The 27984-nt window shown below is 39.6% G+C and overlaps 1 protein-coding gene across 1 annotated transcript in view; it reads right to left on the minus strand.

The window, feature by feature from the left end:
* Window positions 1–4409: 4409 nt before the first annotated feature.
* The window catches only part of LOC100020542 (sodium-coupled monocarboxylate transporter 1-like), a 229483-nt gene continuing 205908 nt past the window's right edge, over window positions 4410–27984 (minus strand). The window contains exons 18-38 of the mRNA XM_016425807.2: window positions 24965–25012; window positions 23822–23950; window positions 22783–22839; window positions 21807–21863; window positions 20772–20828; window positions 19797–19853; window positions 18763–18819; window positions 17293–17349; window positions 16379–16435; window positions 15141–15197; window positions 14252–14308; window positions 13187–13270; window positions 12170–12226; window positions 11138–11194; window positions 10092–10148; window positions 9056–9112; window positions 8023–8079; window positions 6995–7051; window positions 5996–6052; window positions 5576–5632; window positions 4410–4607 (exon numbers count right to left, since the gene is read on the minus strand). Of these exons, the coding sequence (XP_016281293.2) occupies window positions 4425–4607; window positions 5576–5632; window positions 5996–6052; window positions 6995–7051; window positions 8023–8079; window positions 9056–9112; window positions 10092–10148; window positions 11138–11194; window positions 12170–12226; window positions 13187–13270; window positions 14252–14308; window positions 15141–15197; window positions 16379–16435; window positions 17293–17349; window positions 18763–18819; window positions 19797–19853; window positions 20772–20828; window positions 21807–21863; window positions 22783–22839; window positions 23822–23950; window positions 24965–25012 (1413 nt within the window). The 3' untranslated portion in view covers window positions 4410–4424. The remainder of the gene's footprint in view (window positions 4608–5575; window positions 5633–5995; window positions 6053–6994; window positions 7052–8022; window positions 8080–9055; window positions 9113–10091; window positions 10149–11137; window positions 11195–12169; window positions 12227–13186; window positions 13271–14251; window positions 14309–15140; window positions 15198–16378; window positions 16436–17292; window positions 17350–18762; window positions 18820–19796; window positions 19854–20771; window positions 20829–21806; window positions 21864–22782; window positions 22840–23821; window positions 23951–24964; window positions 25013–27984) is intronic.

Raw genomic sequence — 27984 nt, forward strand, 5'->3', positions numbered from 1 at the left:
GAAATCAAGAATTATGTGCCCCTAAACTGCTAACACCAAATCCCTGAGCAGGAGTCCTAAAATTCCTCACAAAGCTTTTTTGTGCTTGGTGGAAGGGTAAATACAGTTGAATGATGACCAGAAAGGTCAAGAATCATCTTGATCCTAGTAACTCGGGGCTTTTATTCCTATTGTAGAGTGATAATTCAGTGACAAAGAATGGGTAGCCACTTTGTAGAATAATTGTCCAAATGTGTCCTCCCTACACTCCAATTTGTGACTGTTACTTCTGCTCACCTCTTTTTCCTCTTGGGTACTCTCAGCAGCACTGAGTTTTCTTGAAGATGAGTCCTCCTGTAATGTATAAGGTTTCAGGCTATCCTGGGCACTCTCTCTCATTCTGTTTCTCACACTTTCCTTTTCCTCCTCATCATGGAAGGCAAGTCCCAGAAATCGAGAATTATGTGCCCTAAACTGCTAACACCAAATCCCTGAGCAGGAGTCCTAAAATTCCTCACAAAGCTTTTTTGTGCTTGGTAGGAGGGTAAATACAGTTGAATGATGACCAGAAAGGTCAAGAATCATCTTGATCCTAGTAACTCGGGGCTTTTATTCCTATTGTAGAGTGATAATTCAGTGACAAAGAATGGGTAGCCACTTTGTAGAATAATTGTCCAAATGTGTCTTCCCTACACTCCAATTTGTGACTGTTATTTCTGCTCACCTCTTTTTCCTCTTGGGTACTCTCAGCAGCACTGAGTTTTCTTGAAGATGAGTCCTCCTGTAATGTATAAGGTTTTAGGATATCCTGGGCACTCTCTCTCATTCTGTTTCTCACACTTTCCTTTTCCTCCTCATCATGGAAGGCAAGTCCCAGAAATCGAGAATTATGTGCCCCTAAACTGCTAACACCAAATCCCTGAGCAGGAGTCCTAAAATTCCTCACAAAGCTTTTTTGTGCTTGGTAGGAGGGTAAATACATTTGAATGATTACCAGAAAGGTCAAGAATCATCTTGATCATAGTAACTCGGGGCTTTTATTCCTATTGTAGAGTGATAATTCAGTGACAAAGAATGGGTAGCCACTTTGTAGAATAATTGTCCAAATGTGTCCTCCCTACACTCCAATTTGTGACTGTTACTTCTGCTCACCTCTTTTTCCTCTTGGGTACTCTCAGCAGCACTGAGTTTTCTTGAAGATGAGTCCTCCTGTAATGTATAAGAATTCAGGCTATCCTGGGTACTCTGGTTCTCATTCTTTCTCACTCAGTCTTTCCTTTTCCTCCTCATCATGGAAGGCAAGTCCCAGAAATCGAGAATTATGTGCCCCTAAACTGCTAACACCAAATCCCTGAGCAGGAGTCCTAAAATTCCTCACAAAGCTTTTTTGTGCTTGGTAGGAGTGTAAATACATTTGAATGATTACCAGAAAGGTCAAGAATCATCTTGATCATAGTAACTCGGGGCTTTTATTCCTATTGTAGAGTGATAATTCAGTGACAAAGAATGGGTAGCCACTTTGTAGAATAATTGTCCAAATGTGTCCTCCCTACACTCCAATTTGTGACTGTTACTTCTGCTCACCTCTTTTTCCTCTTGGGTACTCTCAGCAGCACTGAGTTTTCTTGAAGATGAGTCCTCCTGTAATGTATAAGAATTCAGGCTATCCTGGGTACTCTGGTTCTCATTCTTTCTCACTCAGTCTTTCCTTTTCCTCCTCATCATGGAAGGCAAGTCCCAGAAATCGAGAATTATGTGCCCCTAAACTGCTAACACCAAATCCCTGAGCAGGAGTCCTAAAATTCCTCACAAAGCTTTTTTGTGCTTGGTGGGAGGGTAAATACAGTTGAATGATGACCAGAAAGGTCAAGAATCATCTTGATCCTAGTAACTCGGGGCTTTTATTCCTATTGTAGAGTGATAATTCAGTGACAAGGAATGGGTAGCCACTTTGTAGAATAATTGTCCAAATGTGTCCTCCCTACACTCCAATTTGTGACTGTTACTTCTGCTCACCTCTTTTTCCTCTTGGGTACTCTCAGCAGCACTGAGTTTTCTTGAAGATGAGTCCTCCTGTAATGTATAAGGTTTCAGGCTATCCTGGGCACTCTCTCTCATTCTGTTTCTCACACTTTCCTTTTCCTCCTCATCATGGAAGGCAAGTCCCAGAAATCGAGAATTATGTGCCCCTAAACTGCTAACACCAAATCCCTGAGCAGGAGTCCTAAAATTCCTCACAAAGCTTTTTTGTGCTTGGTGGGAGGGTAAATACAGTTGAATGATGACCAGAAAGGTCAAGAATCATCTTGATCCTAGTAACTCGGGGCTTTTATTCCTATTGTAGAGTGATAATTCAGTGACAAAGAATGGGTAGCCACTTTGTAGAATAATTGTCCAAATGTGTCCTCCCTACACTCCAATTTGTGACTGTTACTTCTGCTCACCTCTTTTTCCTCTTGGGTACTCTCAGCAGCACTGAGTTTTCTTGAAGATGAGTCCTCCTGTAATGTATAAGGTTTCAGGCTATCCTGGGCACTCTCTCTCATTCTGTTTCTCACACTTTCCTTTTCCTCCTCATCATGGAAGGCAAGTCCCAGAAATCGAGAATTATGTGCCCCTAAACTGCTAACACCAAATCCCTGAGCAGGAGTCCTAAAATTCCTCACAAAGCTTTTTTGTGCTTGGTGGGAGGGTAAATACAGTTGAATGATGACCAGAAAGGTCAAGAATCATCTTGATCCTAGTAACTCGGGGCTTTTATTCCTATTGTAGAGTGATAATTCAGTGACAAAGAATGGGTAGCCACTTTGTAGAATAATTGTCCAAATGTGTCTTCCCTACACTCCAATTTGTGACTGTTATTTCTGCTCACCTCTTTTTCCTCTTGGGTACTCTCAGCAGCACTGAGTTTTCTTGAAGATGAGTCCTCCTGTAATGTATAAGGTTTTAGGATATCCTGGGCACTCTCTCTCATTCTGTTTCTCACACTTTCCTTTTCCTCCTCATCATGGAAGGCAAGTCCCAGAAATCGAGAATTATGTGCCCCTAAACTGCTAACACCAAATCCCTGAGCAGGAGTCCTAAAATTCCTCACAAAGCTTTTTTGTGCTTGGTAGGAGGGTAAATACATTTGAATGATTACCAGAAAGGTCAAGAATCATCTTGATCATAGTAACTCGGGGCTTTTATTCCTATTGTAGAGTGATAATTCAGTGACAAAGAATGGGTAGCCACTTTGTAGAATAATTGTCCAAATGTGTCCTCCCTACACTCCAATTTGTGACTGTTACTTCTGCTCACCTCTTTTTCCTCTTGGGTACTCTCAGCAGCACTGAGTTTTCTTGAAGATGAGTCCTCCTGTAATGTATAAGAATTCAGGCTATCCTGGGTACTCTGGTTCTCATTCTTTCTCACTCAGTCTTTCCTTTTCCTCCTCATCATGGAAGGCAAGTCCCAGAAATCGAGAATTATGTGCCCCTAAACTGCTAACACCAAATCCCTGAGCAGGAGTCCTAAAATTCCTCACAAAGCTTTTTTGTGCTTGGTGGGAGGGTAAATACAGTTGAATGATGACCAGAAAGGTCAAGAATCATCTTGATCCTAGTAACTCGGGGCTTTTATTCCTATTGTAGAGTGATAATTCAGTGACAAGGAATGGGTAGCCACTTTGTAGAATAATTGTCCAAATGTGTCCTCCCTACACTCCAATTTGTGACTGTTACTTCTGCTCACCTCTTTTTCCTCTTGGGTACTCTCAGCAGCACTGAGTTTTCTTGAAGATGAGTCCTCCTGTAATGTATAAGGTTTCAGGCTATCCTGGGCACTCTCTCTCATTCTGTTTCTCACACTTTCCTTTTCCTCCTCATCATAGAAGGCAAGTCCCAGAAATCGAGAATTATGTGCCCCTAAACTGCTAACACCAAATCCCTGAGCAGGAGTCCTAAAATTCCTCACAAAGCTTTTTGGTGCTTGGTGGGAGGGTAAATACAGTTGAATGATGACCAGAAAGGTCAAGAATCATCTTGATCCTAGTAACTCGGGGCTTTTATTCCTATTGTAGAGTGATAATTCAGTGACAAAGAATGGGTAGCCACTTTGTAGAATAATTGTCCAAATGTGTCCTCCCTACACTCCAATTTGTGACTGTTACTTCTGCTCACCTCTTTTTCCTCTTGGGTACTCTCAGCAGCACTGAGTTTTCTTGAAGATGAGTCCTCCTGTAATGTATAAGGTTTCAGGCTATCCTGGGCACTCTCTCTCATTCTGTTTCTCACACTTTCCTTTTCCTCCTCATCATGGAAGGCAAGTCCCAGAAATCGAGAATTATGTGCCCCTAAACTGCTAACACCAAATCCCTGAGCAGGAGTCCTAAAATTCCTCACAAAGCTTTTTTGTGCTTGGTGGGAGGGTAAATACAGTTGAATGATGACCAGAAAGGTCAAGAATCATCTTGATCCTAGTAACTCTGTAGAGTGATAATTCAGTGACAAGGAATGGGTAGCCACTTTGTAGAATAATTGTCCAAATGTGTCCTCCCTACACTCCAATTTGTGACTGTTACTTCTGCTCACCTCTTTTTCCTCTTGGGTACTCTCAGCAGCACTGAGTTTTCTTGAAGATGAGTCCTCCTGTAATGTATAAGGTTTCAGGCTATCCTGGGCACTCTCTCTCATTCTGTTTCTCACACTTTCCTTTTCCTCCTCATCATGGAAGGCAAGTCCCAGAAATCGAGAATTATGTGCCCCTAAACTGCTAACAACAAATCCCTGAGCAGGAGTCCTAAAATTCCTCCCATAACATTTTTGTGCTAGACATCTTCTCAATTCCCTTCCCATTAGCTCGAAATTTGTCGAAGGAATGTTGGAGTGCATTTCGTTGGAAAAATTAGTAATTTGCCTGCCTTTTTTCTTACTTCCTCACTCATGTTATATGTGTATGACACAAGTAACAACTTTCACTACACTCCCACCAATTTGTTCATTTGTTTTCATCTCTGAAGGAATAATTCATAAAGTGTGTTAACTAATCTCAAAGGAGAACTTGGAAAAGGTAGTAAATTTTTCTTTCATGCCTTTTAAAATCTTGCAAAGGACATGGAGATAAAATGGCTAGAAAACAAAGTATTTTGGCTTTTTTTCTTATGCAATCCTCCTTCAACAAGTAAGAATTAAGTTAGGGAGCTTTTCTTATCCACTGCCATCCTTTTCAATCTGAATTTCACTTTTAAAATAACCAACCACCATAGTAGGCAATCTGAAATCAGAGTTTGCATTAGGTAGGCCCATGCTGAAGGTGGGTTTTAGCTGGTTATTTTTGTGGCTGTGCATTCAGAAAGCTCTTTCTCAAAATGGAGAATAAATGAGCTAAGTTTCATAGAATGTACGAAGAAAGTTCAACCTTTACTTGCTAGTAGGATAAATAGGGTTGAATGCTGACCAGCAATACAGGTTAAGAATCATCTCGGTCATTGCATTTCTGGCTTTTCTTCCTACTGGGGGGTGATAATTCCATGACAAAGAATGGGTAACCACCTTGGAAGATGATTGTCCAGATGTGTCCTCCCTCCCACCATTTTGTTGCTGTTACTTCTGCTCACCTCTGTTTCCTCTTGGGTGCTCTCAGCAACAGTGAGTTTTCTTGTACTTGAGTCCTCCTGTAAGGTATAATGTTTCAGGGTATCCTGAGTACTCTTGCTCTCATTCTGTTTCTTATTCAGTCTTTCCTTTCCCTCCTCATCATGGAAGTCAAGTCCCAGAAATCACGAATTATATTCCCCTAAACTTCCAACACCTAAGTCCTGAGCAAGAGTCCTAAAATTCCTCCCATAACTTTTTTGTGCATGTACGGTTGAATGCTAACCAGTGAGGCCAAGAATCACCTTAATCATAGTAATTTGGGGATTTTATTACTACTGGAGATGATAATGCCTTGACAAAGAATGGGTAGCCAACTTGGAGAATAGTTGTCCAGATGTGTCCTCCCTCCCCGCCATTTTGTTGCTATTAGTTCTGCTCACCTCTTTTTCCTCTTGGGTGCTCTCAGCAACACTGAGTTTTCTTGTACTTGAGTCCTCCTGCAATGGATAATGTTGCAGACTATCCTGGGTACTCTGATTCTCATTCTGTTTCTTATTCAGTCTTTCTTGAAATCAAGAATCATGAGCCCCTAAACTGCTAAAAACTAAAGCCCTCAACGTGTACTAAATTTCTCCCATAACATTTTTCTGTTTGACATCTTCTCAATTCAGTTCATGTTTACTACAAACTGCTGCAAGGAGGGTTGGAGTTGATTTGTTGGAAAACTTAGCATTTTTCCTGCCTTTTTCAAACTTCCTCTGTAATTTTATGAGCACAAATGGCATGGCCATGATAAACACTTGCACTTCAATGCCACCAATTTCTGCATTCAGTTTCTCCTCTCAAGGAATAAGGCAAGCAATCTGTTACTGAATATCAAAGAAGAGCTTGGAAAAGGTAATAACCCAGAATTGTTGCTTCATGCCTTTTAAAATCTTGCAAAGGACATTGAGAATTAATTTGGAAAACTTTGTATTTTGGCTTTTTTCTTATACTTTCCTCCCTGACAAAGTAGGAATAAAGTTAGGTAGACTAACAGTCATCATCCCTTTGTACCTGGTTTTCACTTTTAAAATAACCAAGAAAATACCAAGGTTGGCAATCTGAAATCAGAGATTGCATTAGGTAGTGTCATGCTGCAGGTAGTTCTTGGCTGCTTATTTTGTGGCTAAGCATTCAGAAACCTCCTTCCCGAAGTGGAGAAAAAATGCGCTCTTTCAGAGAGTGTTGCAAGACAGTTCAACCTCCCTTTGGTAGTAGGGTTGAATGCTGACCTGCGCAATACAAGCCTAACAGTCATCTTGGTCATAGTATTTTTGACTTTTTCTTCCTACTAGGGAGTGATAATTCTGTGACAAAGAATTTGTAGCTACCTTGTAGAATAATTGCCCAGATGTGTCCTCCCTACCCACCTTTTTGTTTTTGTTAGTTCTGCTCACCTCTGCTTCCTCTTGGGTGCTCTCAGCAACACTGAGTTTTCTTGTAGTCGAGTCCTCCTGTAATGTATAATGTTGCAGACGATCCTGGATACTCTGGCTCTCACTGTGTTTCTCACTCAGACTTTCCTTTTTCTCCCAATCATGGAAGACAAGCCCCAAAATCCAGACTCATGTGCCCCTAATCTGCTAACACCTAAGCCCTCAGAGTCAGTGTCCTAAGTTCCTCCCTTAGCAATTTTGTAGTTGACATCTTCTCTATTTATTTGAAGTTTGCTGTGAACTCTTGCAAAGAGTTTTGTAGTCATTTTTTTAAGAAAACATTGAATTTTGCCTTTTTTTCTAATTTCCTCAATTATTCTATGAGAACAAATGGCATGGCACATAATCTCGTGCACTTCACTGCCACCAATTTCTTCATTCATTTTCAGATCTCAAAGAATAAAGCAACCAATCTGTTACTAAAACTCAAAGAAGAGCTTGGAAAAGATAGTGACCCAGAATTGTTACTTCCTGCCTTTCAAAATCTTATAAAGGATGTTGAGATAAGAATATTTGGAAAATTTTGTATATTGGCTTTTTTCTTATATTTTCCTCCCTGACCAAGTAGAAATGAAGTTAGGTAGACTTTGTTATACACAGCCATTCCTTTGTACTTGAATTTCAAGAAACTACCAAGGTAGGCAATCTGAAATCAGAGGTTGCATTAGGTAGTGTCATGCTGCAGGTGGTTCTTGCCTGGTTATTTTAGTGGCTGAGCATTCAAAACTACTTTCCCAAAGTGGAGTAGGAATGGACTCTTTCAGAGAGTGTGTCAAGACAGTTCAACCTCCCTTTGGGAGTCGGGTAATTGGGGTTGAATGCTGACCAGCATTACAAGCCTAACAGTCATTTTGGTCATAGTATTTTTGACTGTTTCTGCCTATTGGGAAGTGATAATTCTGTGACAAAGAATTTGTAGCTACCTTGTAGAATAACTGTCCAGATGTGTCCTCCCTACCCACCATTTTGTTTTTGTTAGTTCTGCTCACCTCTGCTTCCTCTTGGGTGCTCTCAGCAAAACTGAGTTTTCTTGTGGTCGATTCCTCCTGTAATGTATAATGTTGCAGACGATCCTGGGTACACTGGCTCTCACTGTGTTTCTCACTCAGACTTTCCTTTTCCTCCCAATCATGGAAAACAAGCCCCCAAATCCAGACTCATGTGCCACTAATCTGCTAACACCTAAGCCCTCAGAGTCAGTGTCCCAAGTTCCTCCCTTAGCAATTTTGTAGTTGACATCTACTCTATTTATTTGAATTTTCCTATGAACTCTTGCAAAGAGTTTTGTAGTCATTTTTTTTAGAAAACAATGAATTTTGCCTGCTTTTTTTCTAATTTCCTCAATTATTCTATGAGAACAAATGGCATGGCATGTAATCTCTTGAACTTCACTGCCACCAATTTCTTCATTCATTTTCAGATCTCACGGAATAAGGCAACCAATCTGTTACTAAAACTCAAAGAAGAGCTTGGAAAAGGTAGTGACCCAGAATTGTTGCTTCCTGCCTTTCAAAATCTTATAAAGGATGTTGAGATAAGAATATTTGGAAAATTTTGTATATTGGCTTTTTTTCTTATATTTTCCTCCCTGACCAAGTAGAAATGAAGTTAGGTAGACTTTGTTATACACAGCCATTCCTTTGTACTTGAATTTCAAGAAACTACCAAGGTATTCAATCTGAAATCAGAGGTTATATTAGGTAGTGTCATGCTGCAGGTGGTTCTTGCCTGGTTATTTTAGTGGCTGAGCATTCAAAACCCCTTTCCCAAAGTGGAGTAGGAATGAACTCTTTCAGATAATGTGTCAAGAAAGTACAACCTCTCTTTGGTAGTAGGGTAATTGGGGTTGAATGCTGACCAGCATTATAAGCCTAACAGTCATCTTGGTCATAGTATTTTTGACTTTTTCTGCCTACTGGGAAGTGATAATTCTGTGACAAAGAATTTGTAGCTACCTTGTTGAATAACTGTCCAGATGTGTCCTCCCCTACCCACCATTTTGTTTTTGTTAGTTCTGCTCACCTCTGCTTCCTCTTGGGTGCTCTCAGCAACACTGAGTTTTCTTGTGGTCGAGTCCTCCTGTAATGTATAATGTTGCAGACGATCCTGGGTACCCTGGCTCTCATTGTGTTTCTCACTCAGTCTTTCCTTTGATCCCCGTCATGGAAGACAAGCCCCCAAAATCCAGAATCATGTGCCCCTAATCTGCTAACACCTAAACCCTCAGAGTAAATGTCCTAAGTTCCTCCCTTAGCAATTTTGTGGTTGACATCTTCTCTATTTATTTGAATTTTCCTATGAACTCTTGCAAAGAGTTTTGTAGACATTTTTTTAAGAAAACATTGAATTGTGACTGCTTCTTTCTAATTCCCTCAATTATTCATTGAGAACAAATGGCATGTCACTTAATCTCTTGCATTTCACTGCCACCAATTTCTTCATTCATTTTCAGATCTCAAAGAATAAGGCAACCAATCTATTACTAAAACTCAAAGAAGAGCTTGGAAAAGGTAGTGACCCAGAATTGTTGCTTCCTGCCTTTCAAAATCTTATAAACGATGTTGAGATAAGAATATTTGGAAAACTTTGTATATTGGCTTTTTTCTTATATTTTCCTCCCTGACCAAGTAGAAATGAAATTAGGTAGACTTTGTTATACACGGCCATTCCTTTGTACTTGAATTTCACCATTAAAATAACCAAGAAACTACCAAGGTAGGCAATCTGAAATCAGAGGTTGCATTAGGTAGTGTCATGCTGCAGGTGGTTCTTGCCTGGTTATTTTAGTGGCTGAGCATTCAAAACTACTTTCCCAAAGAGGAGAAAAAATGAGGTCTTTCAGAGAGTGTTGCAAGACATTTCAACCTCCCTTTGGTAGTAGGGTTGAATGCTGACCAGCAATACAAGCCTAACAGTCATCTTGGTCATAGTATTTTTTACTTTTTCTTCCTACTAGGGAGTGATAATTCTGTGACAAAGAATTTGTAGCTACCTTGTAGAATAATTGCCCAGATGTGTCCTCCCTACCCACCATTTTGTTTTTGTTAGTTCTGCTCACCTCTGCTTCCTCTTGGGTGCTCTCAGCAACACTGAGTTTTCTTGTAGTCAAGTCCTCCTGTAATGTATAATGTTGCAGACAATCCTGGATACTCTGGCTCTCACTGTGTTTCTCACTCAGACTTTCCTTTTCCTCACAATCATGGAAGACAAGCCCCCAAATCCAGACTCATGTGCCACTAATCTGCTAACATCTAAGCCCTCAGAGTAAGTGTCCTAAATTCCTTCCACAACATTTTTGTACTTGACATCTTCTTTATTCATTTGACTTTTACTATGAACTCTTGCAAAGAGTTTTGTAGTCATTTTTTTTAGAAAACAATGAATTTTACCTGCTTTTTTCTAATTTCCTCAATTATTTTATGAGAACAAATGGCATGGCATGTAATCTCTTGAACTTCACTGCCACCAATTTCTTCATTCATTTTCAGATCTCACAGAATAAGGCAACCAATCTGTTACTAAATCTTGAAGAAGAGCTTGGAAAAGGTAGTGACCCAGAATTGTTGCTTCATGCCTTTTACAATCATATAAAGGACATTGAGATAAAATTATTTGGAAAACTTTGTATTTTGGCTTTTTTTCTTATACTTTTCTCCCTGACCATGTAGGACTAAAGTTAGGTAGACTTTGCTATCCACTGCCATTTCTTAGAACTTGAATTCCACCATTAAAATAACCAAGAAACCACCAACGTAGACAGTCTGAAATCAGAGGTTGCATTAGGTAGTGTCATGCTGAAGGTGGTTCTTGCCTGGTTATTTTAGTGGCTGAGCATTCAAAACCCCTTTCCCAAAGTGGAGTAGGAATGAACTCTTTCAGATAATGTGTCAAGAAAGTTCAACCTCTCTTTGGTAGTAGTGTAATTGGGGTTGAATGCTGACCAGCAATACAAGCCTAACAGTCATCTTGGTCATAGTATTTTTGACTTTTTCTTCCTACTAGGGAGTAATAATTCTGTGACAAAGAATTGGTAGCTACCTTGTAGAATAATTGTCCAGATGTGTCCTCCCTACCCACCTTTTTGTTTTTGTTAGTTCTGCTCACCTCTGTTTCCTCTTGGGTGCTCTCAGCAACACTGAGTTTTCTTGTAGTCAATTCCTCCTGTAATGTATAATGTTGCAGACGATCCTGGATACTCTGGCTCTCACTGTGTTTCTCACTCAGTCTTTCCTTTCATCTCCATCATGGAAGACAAGCCCCCAAAATCCAGACTCATGTGCCCCTAATCTGCTAACACCTAAACCCTCAGAGTAAGTATCCTAAATTCCTCCCATAGCATTTAACATCTTCTCCATTCATTTGACTTATGCTATGAGCTCTTGCAGAGTGTTGGAGTCGATTTTTTGGAAAACATTGAATTTTGCCTACTTTCCTCGAATTTCCTCAATTATTCTTTGAGAACAAATGGCATGGCACATAATCTCATGCACTTCACTTCCACCAATTTCTTCATTCATTTTCAGATCTCAAAGAATAAGGCAACCAATCTGTTACTAAATCTCAAAGAAGAGATTGGAAAGATAGTGACCCAGAATTGTTGCTTCTTGCCTTTTAAAATCATGTTAAGGACATTGAGATAAAATTATTCGGAAAACTTTGTATTTTGGCTTTTTTCTTATACTTTTCACCCTGAGCAATTAGGACTAAAGTTAGGTAGACTTTGCTATCCACTGCCATTGCTTTTTACTTGAATGTCACTGTTAAATAACCAAGAAACCACCAAGGCAGACAATCTGAAATCAGAGGTTGCATTAGGTAGTGTCATGCTGCAGGTGGTTCTTGCCTGGTTATTTTAGTGGCTGAGCATTCAAAACCCCTTTCCCAAAGTAGAGTAGGAATGAACTCTTTCAGATAATGTGTCAAGAAAGTTCAACCTCTCTTTGGTAGTAGGGTAATTGGGGTTGAATGCTGACCAGCATTACAAGCCTAACAGTCATTTTGGTCATAGTATTTTTTACTTTTTCTGCCTACTGGGAAGTGATAATTCTGTGACAAAGAATTTGTAGCTACCTTGTAGAATAACTGTCCAGATGTGTCCTCCCTACCCACTATTTTGTTTTTGTTAGTTCTGCTCACCTCTGCTTCCTCTTGGGTGCTCTCAGCAACACTGAGTTTTCTTGTAGTCAAGTCCTCCTGTAATGTATAATGTTGCAGACGATCCTGGGTACACTGGCTCTCATTGTGTTTCTTACTAAGTCTTTCCCTTTCCTCCCAATCATGGAAGACAAGCCCCCACAATCCAGAATCATATGCCACTAATCTGCTAACATCTAAGCCCTCAGAGTAAGTGTCCTAAATTCCTCCTTTAGCATTTTTTGTACTTGACATCTCTATTTATTTGACTTTTACTATGAACTCTTACAAAGGGTGTTGGAGTTGATTTTTTGGAAAACATTGAATTTTGCCTGCTTTCCTCTAATTTCCTCAGTTATTCTATGAGAACAAATGGCATGGCACGAAATCTCTTGAACTTCACTGCCACCAATTTCTTCATTCATTTTCAGATCTCACAGAATAAGGCAACCAATCTGTGACTAAATCTCAAAGAAGAGCTTGGAAAAGGTAGTGACCCAGAATTGTTGCTTCATGCCTTTTACAATCATATAAAGGACATTGAGATAAAATTATTTGGAAAACTTTGTATTTTGGCTTTTTTTCTTATACTTTTCTCCCTGACCATGTAGGACTAAAGTTAGGTAGACTTTGCTATCCACTGCCATTTCTTAGAACTTGAATTTCACCATTAAAATAACCAAGAAACCACCAACGTAGGCAATCTGAAATCAGAGGTTGCATTAGGTAGTGTCATGCTGAAGGTGGTTCTTGCCTGGTTATTTTAGTGGCTGAGCATTCAAAACCCCTTTCCCAAAGTGGAGTAGGAATGAACTCTTTCAGATAATGTGTCAAGAAAGTTCAACCTCTCTTTGGTGGTAGGGTAATTGGGGTTGAATGCTGACCAGCAATAAAAGCCTAAGAGTCATCTAGGTCATTGTATTTTTTACTTTTTCTGCCTACTGGGGAGTGATAACTTTGTGATAAAATATTTGTAGCTACTTTGTAGAATAATTGTCCAGATGTATCCTCCCTACCCACCATTTTGTTTTTGTTAGTTCTGCTCACATCTGTTTCCTCTTGGGTGCTCTCAGCAACACTGAGTTTTCTTGTAGTCGAGTCCTCCTGTAATGTATAATGTTGCAGACGATCCTGGGTACCCTGGGTCTCATTGTGTTTCTCACTCAGTCTTTCCTTTGATCCCCGTCATGGAAGACAAGCCCCCAAAATCCAGAATCATGTGCCCCTAATCTGCTAACATCTAAGCCCTCAGAGTAAGTGTCCTAAGTTTCTCCCTTAGTATTTTTCTAGTTGACATCTTCCGTATTCATTTGACTTTTGCTATGAACTCTTGCAAAGAGTGTTGGAGTCAATTTTTTGGAAAACATATTTTTCCTCCTTTTTTCTAATTTCCTCACTTATTCTATGAGAACAAATGGTATGGCACATAATCTCGTGCACTTCACTGCCACCAATTTCTTCATTCATTTTCAGATCTCAAAGAGTAAGGCAACCAATCTGTTACTAAATCTTGAAGAAGAGCTTGGAAAAGGTAGTAATCCAGAACTGTTGCTTCATGCCTTTTAAAATCATATAAAGGACATTGAGATAAAATTATTTGGAAAACTTTGTATTTTGGCTTTTTTCTTAAACTTTCTTCCCTGATCAAGTAGGAATAAAATAGGTAGACTTTGTTATCTACTGCCATTCCTTTGTACTTGAATTTCACTATTAAAATAACCAAGAAACCATCAAGGTAAGCAATCTGAAATCAGAGGTTGCATTAGGTAATGTCATGCTGCAGGTGGTTCTTGCCTGGTTGTGTTTGTGGCCGAGCATTCAAAACCCCTTTCCAAAGTGGAATAGGAATAAACACTTTCAGATAGTGTTTCAAGAAAGTTCAACCCCCTTTTGGTAGTAGGGGAATTGTGGTTGAATGCTGACCAGCAATGCAAGCCTAACAGTCATCTTGGTCAAAGTAATTTTGTCTTTTCTTCCTACTGGGGAGAGATCATTCTGTGACAAAGAATCGGTAGCCATCTTGTAGAATAATTGTCCAGATATGTCCTTCCTACCCACCATTTTGTTTGTGTATGTTCTGCTCACCTCTGTTTCCTCTTGGGTGCTCTCAGCAACACTGAGTTTTCTTGTAGTTGAGTCCTCCTGTAAGGTATAATGTTGCAGACTATCCTGGGTACTCTGGCTCTAATTCTGTTTCTTACTCACACTTTCCTTTTCCTCCCCATCATGAAAGACAAGCCCCCAAATTCTGGAATCACAAGCCCCTAATCTCCTAACACTCAAGTCCTCAGCAATAGTCCTAAATTCCTCACATAATATTTTTCTACTTGACATCCTCTAAATTCATTTGATTTTTGCTATTAACTCTTACAAAGAGTGTTGGAGTCAATTTCTGTGAAAATTATTATTTTACCTCACTTTTCCCTAACTTCCTCACTCATTCTATAACCAGATGGCATGGCATATAATCTGTTATACTGCACTGCAAACAATTTTTTCATTCATTTTCAGATCTCAAGGAATAAGGCAACCAATCTGTTACTAAATCTCAAAGAAGAGCTTGGAAAAGGTAGTAACACGGAATAGTTGCTTTATGCCATTTAATATCTTAGAAAGATATTAAGATAAGATGATTTGGAAACCTTTGTTTTTAGGTAGGATCATGTTGCAGGTGGTTTCTGGTTGGTCATTATTTTGGCTGAGCATCCAAAAAGCCCTTTCCCAAAGTGGTGAAGAAATGAGTTCTTTCAGATACTGTTCCAGGAAAGTTTAAACTCTCTTAATCATAGGGTAAATAGGGTTGAATGCTGACCAGCGACACAAGCCTAACAGTCATGTTGGACACGGTATTTTTGCCTATTGTTTCTACTGGTGAGTGATAATTCTATGGCAAAGTATGGGTAGTCACCTTGTAGAATAATTGTCCAGATGTGTGTTCTCTACCCACCATTTTATCTTTGTTTGTTCTGCTCACCTCTGTTTCCCCTTGGGTGCTCTCAGCAACACTGAGTTTTCTTGTAGTTGAGTCCTCCTGTAATGGATAATGTTGCAGACGATCCTGGGTACTCTGGCTCTCATTTTATTTCTCACTCAGTCTTTCTTTTTATTCCATGTCATAGAAGACAGGTCCCAGAAATCAAGAATCATGTGCCCCTAAACTGCTAACACCTAGGCCCTCAGCAACTGTCCTAAATTCTTCCCTTAGCATTTTTGTAGTTGAATACTTCTCTATTCATTTGAATTTTGCTATGGTATGTTGTAAGGAGGGTTTGAGCCCATTTGTTTGAAAACAGTGTTTTGTCTGCCTTTTTTCAAAATTACTCTCTCATTCTATGAGCAAAGATGGCATGGCACATAATCTCTTATTCTTTTTTTTTTTTAAACCCTTACCTTCCGTCTTGTACTCAATACTGTGTATTGGCTCCAAGGCAGAAGAATGATAAGGGCTAGGCAATGGGGGTCAAGTGACTTGCCCAGGGTCACACAGCTGGGAAGTGTCTGAGGCCAGATTTGAACTTAGGATCTCCCGTCTCTAGGCCTGGCTCTCAATCCACTGAGCCACCCAGCTGCCCCCAAGGCACATAATCTCTTGCACTGCACTGCTACCAATTCATTCATTCATTTTCAGCTCTCAAGGAATAAGGCAACCAATCTGTTACTAAATCTCAAAGAAGAGCTTGGAAAAAAGGTAAAGACCCAGAATTGTTGCTTCATGCCTTTTAAAATCTTCCTAAGGACATTGATATAAGATTGGTTTGAAAACTTTGTATTTTGGCTTTTTTCTCATACAATCCCCCCCTGACTAAGTAGGAACAAAGTTAGGTTATCTTTTGTTATCTACTGCCATCCCTTTATACCCTAATTCATCTTTAAAATAATCAAGAAGTCATTAATGTGGGCAATCTGAAATCAGAGGTTGCATTAGGTAGGGTCATGCAGCGAGTGGCTTTTTGCTGGTTATTTTTGTGGTTAAGCATTCAAAAGCCCCTTTCCAAAAGTGGAGAAGAAATGAGCAACCTAGAAAGTATCTTTGATAGGAGGGTTAGTAGGGTGAATGCTAACCAGCAAAGCTAATAGTCTTCTTGGTCATGTTATTTTTGACTTTTGCTCCTACTGAATAGTGATAATTTTGTGATAAAGAATGGGTAGCCACCCTGTAGATTAATTGTTCAGATGTGTCCTCCTTACCCACCATTTTGTCATTCTGCTCACCTCTGTTTGCTCTTCGGTGCTCTCAGCAACACTAAGTTTTCTTGTAGTTAAGTCCTCCTGTAAGGTATAATATTTCAGGCATTCCTGGGTACTCTGACTCTCATTCTCTTTCTTACTCAGTCTTTTCTTTTCCTCTTCATTATGGAAGAGAAGCCACAAAAATTGAGAATCATTTGCCCCTAAACTGCTAACACCTAAGCCCTCAACAAGTGTCCTAAATTCCTCACATGACTTTTTTGTGCTAGACATTTTCTCAATTCATTTGACTTCTGCTATGGTATCTTGCAAGGAAAGTTCCAGTCCATATTTTGGAAAACATAGTAATTTGTCTGCCTTTTTTGAAATGACTCCCTCATTCTATGAGCACAGGTGGCATGGCACATAAACCCTTGCACTGTACTGCCATCAGTTCATTCATTCATTTTTAGCTCTCAAGAAATAAGGCAACCATCTGTTACTAAATTTCAAAGAAGAAATTGGAAAAGGTAGACACCCAGAATTGTTGCTTCATGCCTTTTAACATCTTCCAAAGGACATTGAGATAAGATTGGCTGGAAACCTTTGTATTTAGGCTTTTTTTCTAATCCTATCCCCCCTGACTAAGTAGGAACAAAGTAAGGTAGCTTTTGGCTGGTTACTTTTGTGGTTGAGCATTCAAAAAACTCCTTTCCAGAAGTGGAGAAGAAATGAACTTTCAGAGAGTGTGACGAGATAGTTCAAGTTTCTTTGATAGGAGGTTGGTAGGCTGATTGCTAACCAAAAAAGCTAATAGTCATCTTGGTCATGGTATTTTGGGCTTTTGCTCATATCGGGTAGTGATAATTCTTTGATGAAGAATGGGTACCCACCCTGTAGAATAATTGTCCAGATGTGTCCTCCCTCCCCACCATTTTGTTGCTGTTAGTTCTGCTCACCTCTGCTTCCCCTTGGGTACTCTCAGCAACACTGAGTTTTCTTGTAGTTAAGTCCTCCTGTAAGGTATAATGTTTCAGGCATTCCTGGGTACTCTGACTCTCATTCTCTTTCTTACTCAGTCTTTCCTTTTCCTCCTCATTATGGAAAAGAAGCCCCCAAAATCCAGAATTACTTGCCCCCAAACTGCTAACACCTAACCACTGAGCGAAAGTCCTAAAATTCCTCATGTAACTTTTTTAGGATTGACATCTTCTCAATTCATTTAACTTTTGCTATGACATCTTCCAAGAAGAGTTTGAGTAAATTTGTCAGAAAACATTCTATTTTGTCTGCCTTTTTTCAAACTTCCTCCCTCATTCTATAAGTACAGATGGCATGGCACATAATCTCTTGCAATGCACTGCCACCAATTCATTCATTCATTTTCCGCTCTCAAGGAATAAGGCAACCAATCTGTTACTAAATCTCATAGAATAACGTTGAAAAGGTAGAGACCCAGAATTGCTGCTTCATGCCTTTTAAAATCTTCCAATGGACATTGAGATAAGATTGGTTTGAAAACTTTGTATTTTGACTTTTTTCTTACACAATCCTCCCTGACTAAATAGGAACAAAGTTAGGTAGCTTTTGTTATCGACTGCCATCCCTTTGTACCTGAATTTCATTTTTAAAATAACCAAGAAATCATTAAGGAAGGCATTCTGAAATCAGAGGTTGCATTAGGCAGGGTCATGCAGCGGGTTGCTTTTGGCTGGTTATTTTTATGGTGGAACATTCAAAAGCCCCTTACACTAAGTGGAGAAGAAATGAGATCTTTCAGAGAGTGTGCCTAGAAAGTTCAAGTTTCCTTGGTAGATGGGTTAGTAGCATGATTACTAACCAGCACAGCTAACAATCATTATGGTCATGGTATTTTTGACTTTTGCTTCTATTGGGGAGTGATAATTCTGTGATAAAAATGGATAGCCACCCAAGAGAATAATTGTCCAGATGTGTCCTCCTTAACCACCATTTTGTCATTGTTAGTTCTCCTCACATCTGTTTCCTCTTGGGTGCTCTCAGCAAGACTGAGTTTTCTTGTAGTTAAGTCCTCCTGTAAGGTATAATGTTTCAGGCATTCCTGGGTACTCTGGCTCTCTTTCTGTTTCTTATTCAGTTTGTCCTTTGCCTCCTCATTATGGAAGAGAAGCCCCCCAAAATTGATAATTATTTGCCCCCAAACTGCTAACAACTAACCCCTGAGCAAGAGTCCTAAATTTCTCACATAACATTTTTGTGCTTGGTAAGAAGGTAAGTACGGTTGAATGCTGACCAGCAAGGCCAAGAATCAAATTGATCATAGTAATTTTGGCTTTTGTTCCTAGTGAGGAGAGATCATACAGTAATAATAAATAGGTAGCAACCTTGTAGATTAATTGTCCACATGTGTCCTCCCTCCCCACCATTTTGTGGCTTTCATTTCTGCTCACCTCTTTTTCCTCTTCGGTGCTCTTAGCAACACTGAATTTTCTTGAAGTTGAGTCCTCCTGTAATGGATAATGTTGCATACTATCTTGGGTATTCTGGTTCTCATTCTGTTTGTCAATCTTTCTTTTTACTCCATGTAATAGAAGACAAATCCGAAAAATAAAGAATCATGTGATCCTAAACTTCTAACACCTAGGCCCTCAGCAAGTGTCCTAAATTCCTTACAAAACACTTTGTGCTTGCCATCTTCTCAATTCATTTGACTTCCGCTATGACATCTTGCCAGGAGGGTTCGAATCAATTCGCTGGAAAAACTTAGTATTTTGTCTTTTTTCAAACTTCCTCACTCATTCTATAAGCACAGATGACATGGCAAATAATCTCTTCCACTGCACTACCACCAATTTGTTCATTCATTTTTCGCTCTCAAGGAAAAAGGCAACCAATCTGTTACTAAATCTCAAGAAGAGCTTTGAAAAGGTCAAGATCCAGAAATGTTGCCTCATGCCTATGAAATTTTGCAAAGGACATTGAAATTAAATTGTTCAGAGATCATTGTATTTTGGCTTTTTTCTCATATTTTCCTCCCTGACTAAGTAGGAATATAGTTAGGTACCTGTTTTTATCCACTATCATCCCATTGTACCTGAATTTCACCTATAAAATACCAAGAAACCATGAAGAATGGCCATCTGAAATCAGAGGTTGCATTGGGTAGGGTCATGCTGCAGGTGGCTTTTGCCTGGTTATTTTTGTGGCTGAACATTCACAAACCCCTTTCCCAAAATGGAGAAGAAAGGAGATCTGTTTCAGAGAGTATTCCTAGAAGGTTCTAGTTCTCTGCTAGTAGGCTTAGTAGGGTTGAATGCAGACTCACTATACAAACCTAACAGTCATCTTGGTCATAGTATTTTTGGCTTTTTCTTCCTACTGAGGAGTGATAATTCAGTGACAAAGAATGGGTAGACACCTTGGAGAACAATTATCCAGATGTGTCCTCACTCCCCGCCATTTTGTTGCTGTTAGTTCTGCTCACCTCTGCTTCCTCTTGGGTGCTCTCAGCAACACTGAGTTTTCTTGTACTTGAGTCCTCCTGTAAGGTATAATGTTTCAGGCATTCCTGGGTACTCTGCTGTCATTCTGTTTCTTACTCAGACTTTTCTTTTCTTCCCCATCATAGAAGACAGAAATCAAGAATTATGTGCCCCTAACCTATACCCCTCAGCAAGAGTCCTAAATTCCTCACATAAGTTTTTTGTGCTTGATATCTTCTCAATTCCTTTGACTCTTGCTATAAGCTCTTGTGAGGAATATTGGGGTGAATTTGGTTGGAAAACGTAGCATTTTGCCTTCCTTTTTTCTAAATTCATCAGTCCTATTATCAGTGCATATAGCATGGCAAATAGTCTCATACTACACTGCAACCAATTTGTTCTTTTCTCTTCAGCTATAGCGGCATAATGCAACTAATCTTTTACCTAGTCTCAAAGGAGAGTTCAGAAAAGGTCTCTGAGTTTGGTTCCACACCTTGGTATTTTGGCTTCCTTCTAATAATATCCTCCCTCACCGAGAAGCAATGAGTTTAGGATGCTTTTCTCATCCAGTCCCATCCTTAATTTTACCTGATTTTCAAATTTAAAATAAATAAGCAATCACCAAGGCAGGCAATCTGAAATCAGAGGTTGCATTATTTAGGGCCATGTTTCAGCTGGGGTTTTTTTCTAATTATTTTTGTGGATGAGCATTCAAAAACCCTTTTCCCTTACTGGAGAAGAAATGTGCTGTGTTTCAGAGAGCATGCCAAGAAAGTTCAACCTTTCTTTGGTAGGAGGCTAAGTAGGGTCGAATGCTGACCAGAAAGACAGACTAAGATTCATCAGTCATAGATATTTTTGTTTTTTTTCATAGAGGGGAAAGATAATTCTGTGACAAAAAATGCATAGCCACCTTGTAGAATAATTGTCCAAGATGTGCCCTCCCTCCCCACTATTTTGTTGTTAGTTCTGCTCACCTCTTCTTCCAGTTTGGTGCTCTCAACAGCACTGAGTTTTCTTGTAATCGAGTCCTCCTGTAATGGATAATGTTGCAGGCTATTCTGGGCACTCTGGCTTTCATTTTGTTTCTCACTCAGTCTTTCCTTTTCTCTTTGTCATAGAAGACAAGTTTCAGAAATAAAGAATCATGTGCCCCTAAACTGCTAACACCCAAGCCCTCAGCATGTGTCCTAAATTCCTTATATAACATTTTTGAGCTTCACATATCTTCTCAAATCATTTAACTTTTGCTATCGAATCTTGCAAGGGGTGTTGGAGTCCATTTCTTGGAAAACATAGTATTGTGTCTGCCTTTTTTCAAACTTCCTCACTCATTCTATAAGCACACATGGCATGGCACATAATCTCTTGCACTACACTACCACCAATTTGTTCATTCATTTTTCGCTCTCAAGGAATAAGGCAACCAATTTGTTACTAAATCTCAAGAAGAGCTTTGAAAAGGTCGAGATCCAGAAATGTTGCCTCATGCCTTTTAAAATTTTGCAAAGAACATTGAGATAAGATTGAACTTTGTATTTTGGCTTTTTTCTTATAATTTCCTCCCTGACCAAGTAGGTATTAAGTTAGGTACCTGTTTTTATCCACTATCATCCCTTTGTACCTGAATTTCACCTATAAAATACCAAGAAACCATGAAGAATGGCCATCTGAAATCAGAGGTTGCATTGGGTAGGGTCATGCTGCAGGTGGCTTTTGCCTGGTTATTTTTGTGGCTGAACATTCACAAACCCCTTTCCCAAAATGGAGAAGAAAGGAGCTCTGTTTCAGAGTGTTCCAAGAAGATTCTAGTTCTCTGCTAGTAGGGTAAGTAGGGTTGAATGCTGACTCACTATACAAACCTAACAGTCATCTTGGTCATAGTATTTTTGGCTTTTTCTTCCTACTGAGGAGTGATAATTCAGTGACAAAGAATGGGTAGACACCTTGGAGAACAATTATCCAGATGTGTCCTCCCTCCCCGCCATTTTGTTGCTGTTAGTTCTGCTCACCTCTGCTTCCTCTTGGGTGCTCTCAGCAACACTGAGTTTTCTTGTACTTGAGTCCTCCTGTAAGGTATAATGTTTCAGGCATTCCTGGGTACTCTGCTGTCATTCTGTTTCTTACTCAGACTTTTCTTTTCTTCCCCATCATTGAAGACAAGTCCCAGAAATCAAGAATTATGTGCCCCTAACCTATACCCCTCAGCAAGAGTCCTAAATTCCTCACATAAATTTTTTGTGCTTGATATCTTCTCAATTCCTTTGACTCTTGCTATAAGCTCTTGTGAGGAATAATGGGGTGAATTTGGTTGGAAAACTTAGTATTTTACCTTCCTTTTTTCTAAATTCATCAGTCCTACTATCAGTGCATATAGCATGGCAAATAGTCTCATACTACACTGCAACCAATTTGTTCTTTTCTCTTCAGCTATAGCGGCATAATGCAACTAATCTTTTACCTAGTCTCAAATGAGAGCTCAGAAAAGGTCACTAAGTTTGGTTCCACACCTTGGTATTTTGGCTTCCTTCTAATAATATCCTCCCTCACCGAGAAGCAATGAGTTTAGGATGCTTTTCTCATCCAGTCCCATCCTTAATTTTACCTGATTTTCAAATTTAAAATAAACAAGCAATCACCAAGGCAGGCAATCTGAAATCAGAGGTTGCATTATTTAGGGCCATGCTTCACCTGGTTTTTTTTTTTCTAATTATTTTTGTGGCTGAGCATTCAAAAACCCTTTTCCCTTACCAGAGAAGAAATGAGCTCTGTTTCAAAGATGCCAAGAAAGTTCAACCTTTCTTTGGTAGGAGGCTAAGTAGGGTTGAATGCTGACCAGAAAGACAAAGATTCATCAGTCATAGATATTTTTGGCTTTTTTCATACTGGGGAAAGATCATTCTGTGAAAAAGAGTGGGTAGCCACCCTGTAGAATAACTGTCCAGATGTGTCCTCCCTCCCCACCATTTTGTTGTTAGTTCTGCTCACCTCTTCTTCCAGTTTGGTGCTCTCAACAGCACTGAGTTTTCTTGTAATCAAGTCCTCCTGTAATGGATAATGTTGCAGGCTATTCTGGGCACTCTGGCTTTCATTTTGTTTCTCACTCAGTCTTTCCTTTTCTCTTTGTCATAAAGACCAGTCCCAGAAATGATGAATCATGTGCCCCTAAACTGCTAACGTTTAAGCCCTGAGCAAGAATTGTCAAATTCCTAACTTCATTTTTGTGCTTGACACATCTTCTCAATATCTTTGAGTTTTCTGATAAGGTCTCACAAGGAGTGATGCTGTGCATTTGGTTGGAAAATTTAGTATTTTCCCTGCCCTTTTTCTAACTTCCTCACTCATTCTATAGGTTCAGATAGAGTAGCAGTTAGTCTCTTGCACTGCACTCCCACCAATTTGTTCATTCATTTTCAGCTCTGTAGGAATAGTGCAACTATGCTGTGAACTAATCTCAAAGGAGATCCTGGAATATCTAGTAACCCAAGTGTTCTTGTTTATTGCCTTTTAAAAAGTTGCAAAGACATTGAGGTAAGATTGGCCGGAAAACTTGGTATTTTGACTTCTTTATCATAATGTCCTCCCTAACTAAGAATGAATTCAGGTAGCTTTTTTCATCTTTTCCCATCATTTTTTTTGGCCGATTTTCTCCTTTAAAATAACCCAGCAACTACCAAGGCAGGCAATCTCAAATCAGAGGTTGCATTAGGTGAGGTCATGCTGAGGGTGGCTTTTGGCTAGTTAATTTTGTGGCTGAGCATTCACAAACCCCTTTCCCAAACTGAAGAAATGAGTTCTTTCAGAGAATGTGCAAGACAGTTCAATCTTGCTCTGCTGGTAGGGTACGTAGGGTTGAATACTGAACAGCAAGGCCAAGAATCATCTTAGTTATAGTATTTTGGGCTTTTGTTCCTACTGGGGAGCAATAATTTTGTGAGAAAGAATGGGAAGCCACCACGTTGTAGTATAATAATTGTCCAGATGTGTCCTCCCTCCCCACTTTTTTGTTGCTGTTAGTTCTGCTCACCTCTTTTTCCTCTTGGGTGCTCTCAGCAACACTCAGTTTTCTTGTAAGCCAGTCCTCCTGTAATGTATAATGTTGCATGCTATCCTGGGTACTCTGGCTCTCATTTTCACTCAGTCTTTTCTTTTCCTCCTTATCATGGAAGACAAGTCCCAGAAATCAAGCATCATGTGCCCCTAAACTGGTCATACCTCAGCCCTGAGCAAGAAACCTAACATTCCTCACATAATAATTTTGTGCTTGACATTTTCTTCTCAATTCCTTTAACTTTTGCTATGAACTCTTGCAAGGAAAGTTGGATTGTATTTGGTTGGAAAACTTGGTGTTTTTCCAGCCTTTTTTCTACCTGCCTCATTCTTAATATAAGCACACATAGCATGGCAAGTCATCTCTTGAACTGCACTGCCACCAATTTATTTATGAGTTTTCAGTTCTGAAGGAATAATATAATCAATCTGTTAACTAATCTCAAAGGAGAGCCTGGAAAATGTAGTGGTCCAGTTTCATTTGTTTCATGCCTTTTAAAATTTTGCAAAGGGTGACCCTGGGCAAGTCACTTGACCCCCATTGCCTAGCCCTTTCCACTCTTCTGGCTTGGAGTCAATACATTGTATTCCAAGATGGAAGGAAAGGGTTTAAAAAAAATGCAAAGGTCATTGAGATAAGATTGTTTGGAAAACAGTATTTTTGCTTCATTCTCATACTGTCCTCCCTCACCAAGTAGGAGTAGTTTGATACCTTTTCTTATCCATTCCTATCCATTTGTACCTGATTTTCACCTTTAAAATAACCAAGCAACCACCAAGATAGGCAATCTGACATCAGAGGATGCATTAGGGAGGGCCATGCTTCAAGTGACTTTTGTCCAGGTATTTTTATGGCTGAGCATTCAAATACCTTTTTCCCTTACTGGAGTTAAGAAATAACCTCTGCTTCAGAGTATGCCAAGAAAATTTAACCTTTCTTTGGTAGCAGGGTAAGTAGGGTTGAATGCTAGGCTAACAGTCATTTTGGTCATAGTATTTTGGGCTTTTGTTTCTACTGGGGAGTGATAATTTTGTGACAAACACTTAGTAGCCACTTTGTTGAATAATTGTCCAGATGTGTCCTCCCTACCCATCATTTTTTACTGTTAGTTCTGCTCACCTCTTTTTCCTGTTCAGCAATAATGAGTTTTCTTGTAGACGAGTCCTCCTGTAAAGTATAATGTTGTAGGCTATCCTGGGCACTCTGGCTCTTGTGTTTTTCACTCATTCTCTCCTTTTCCTCCTCATCATGGAAGACAAGTCTCAGAAATCAAGAATCATGTGCCCCTAAACTGCCCCTGAGCAAGAGACCTAAAATTCCTTCCATAAATTTGTGTTTGATGTCTTCTTCTCAATTCCTTTAACCTTTGCTAGAAATTCTTGCAAGGAATGTTGGAGTGCATTTGTTTGGAGAACTAAGTGTTTTACCTGCCTTTTTTCTAACTTCCTCACTAATACAATAATGGCACATAGCATGGCAAGTATTCTTTTGCAATCCACTGTCACCAATTTGTTCATTTGTTTTCAGTTCTGAGGGAATAATGCAACCAATCTGTTAACTAATCTCAAAGGAGATCTTGGAAAAGGCAGTAACCCAGTTTTGTTGTTTTATGCCCTTTAGAAACTTGCAAAGGATATTGAGATAAGATTGGTTGGACAACTTGGTATTTTGGCTTCTTTCTTATCATGTCCCCCTCACCAAGTAAGAATGAAGTTAGGTAGCTTTTCTCATTCACTCCCATAGCTTTGTACCTGATTTTCAACTTTAAAATAACCAAGCAACCACCAAGGTTGGCAATCTGAAATTAGAGGTTGTATTAGGTAGGACCATACTAAAGGTGTCTTTTGGCTATTTTTGTGACCCAAGCATTCAAAAACCCTTTTCCCTGACTGGAGAGAGAGAGTGTGGGCCAAGAATGTTCAGCCTTTCTTTGGTAGTAGGGTATATAAGGTTGAATGCTTAGCCAATCTAAGAGTCATTTTGGTCATAGTAGTTTTGACTTTTGTTTCTACTGGGGAGAGATAAATTTGTTTCAAAAATGGGTAGCCACCTTGTAGAATAATTGTCCAGATGTGTCATCCCTACCCACCACTTTGTCATTGTTAGTTCAGCTCACCTCTTTTTCCCGTTGGCTGCTTTCAGCAGCACTGAGTTTTGTAGATGAGTCCTCCTGTAATGTGTAATGTTACTATCCTTGGCACTCTGGCTCTCATTGTGTTTTTCACTCAGTCTTTCCTTTTCCTACTCATCATGGAAAACAAGTCCCAGAAATCAAGAATTATGTGCCCCAAACTGAATGTCCTCCCAAACCAAGTAGTAATAAATTTAGGTAGCTTTTTTTTATCCACTCTGTCGATATAGAATCTAGAAACCCCCACACTTGTTGGCTAGTTAAGATCTGATCAACCCCAAGTTTTAAGACTAGCTTGTAAGTTTTAGAACCCCAAACTTGTATTTGTTTCCTGTTCCCATGAGAATCCACCCAGATGGGAATCTCAGGCTAGCAGTTTCAGATGGAATAATGGATCCTAAGGTAAATGACAATCCCACTTAAGTGGGGCTAAGCAAATGCTAAGTACTCTTAGTCTCCCTTATTGGATCAGAGACTCTCTCCCAAGAAGTCCCACACCTGGTCATGGACCATCCTTTTAGTATCCTTACACCCTAGCCTCTAGCTATGATTCCATTTTCCCAAGCTTGATTGTATCCCTTCAGTATAGTTTGAACACTCCCATTTCCTTGTAGCTATGGTAATGTCAATCATCTTTCCCTTCCCCAGGATCCCCCAAAAAGTATATAGTTCCCCCCAACTTTTTTGTTCCTTGGAGTTGTCAATTCAGAGAGGTTGGCTCTCTAAGGGGTCAATGACCAGAGCTCCCAGGGTCTTGTGATTCTTCATGGGTCTGTGGCACCACATCTCTGTGGATCCCTTGAGGAAAGCACTAAACTCCTTTCCTTAATTAAAGAGTGGCTTTTCTATTTAATAGTTCTGGGTTTTTTCCCATTTAACACTATGGAGGTCTCACTGTGATTTTGATGTCCTAGCTGCACCCCTTCTAACAAGAACCTCAAGTCACGGGTACCCACTGCACCCATTTGGGGTTGAGTTAGGAGTCTAGTTAGCAGAGCAGCCAGGTAAGTGGCTCTCAGACAAAAGGACTTAGCCTTGTGTATTTGGGAGCATGACCCACTCTTTAATTAAGGGGGCTTGTGGTCTGTGGTTGCACAGAGGGGCCACTAATCCAGAGCCTACCTGGGAATGCTGGAAAGGGGATGCAATTCTGTGGTCCCGGGAAGCCAGCAGCCTGAAAAACCACTTGGACAAATTGCCACAAATTATCTTTTCAGGATACGAATCTAGTGTAGGCAAAGGCTTGGATGAGATGGCAGAAGGCAGCAGAATCTGACCCAAAGGTAAGTTGGCCAAAATGAAGTCTAGTTCAGCCCGATTGCAAGCTCTGCACTTGGCTAGGTTTTTACATTTGTTTGTTGGTACATGTGTATGTGAGTGAGCCAGCATCTATGATAGAAGTAACAGTGAGGATAGTGTAGTTCAGATGCATAAATGGTTAGCTGAAAACTTTGAATGGGAAACTCAGCTGGAGTGTGGGAACCCAAGTGTTCATTTGAAGTTCTGGGTAACTGCTTTAAGTCGATTAAAATAGAAGAAAGTTTCTTCATGAATTGAAATGCCATGGCTTAAGGTTTAAATCCTTGTAAACTTTTGTGAAAAAGCTTCTAATAGAAGTTTAAGAACTTAATTGTAGATTTCTTCTCCATTCATTCTAATCTTTTCTTTCCAGTTGTGAAATTGAGATTAACTCCACCCTAATGTATAATTGAAAATCTGTTACCCTAAGAAACTACATTTACTGGGAGCCTACTGACTTCCTGTCATTACATATTTCCTGTAGACAGGGGATACTGGGTAGTGATATGGAGGGTCCCAGACTCTGGCTTCCTGGCAAAGATGGTAAGTGAGGGGGTTTTAATAGGCTGAATAACGATGGGAACATGGTTTTATTTTGTATACCTTTTATTCCTTTATTTCTAATGATCATTAATAAATCTCCTAAAATATAATATTTTTATTATTGAAATCTAATTTTAATTTTGACAATGGTGGCAACCACAAAGGA

This window comes from Monodelphis domestica, chromosome 5, assembly GCF_027887165.1.
Source record: "Monodelphis domestica isolate mMonDom1 chromosome 5, mMonDom1.pri, whole genome shotgun sequence".
In the NCBI taxonomy this organism is placed as follows: domain Eukaryota; kingdom Metazoa; phylum Chordata; class Mammalia; order Didelphimorphia; family Didelphidae; genus Monodelphis; species Monodelphis domestica.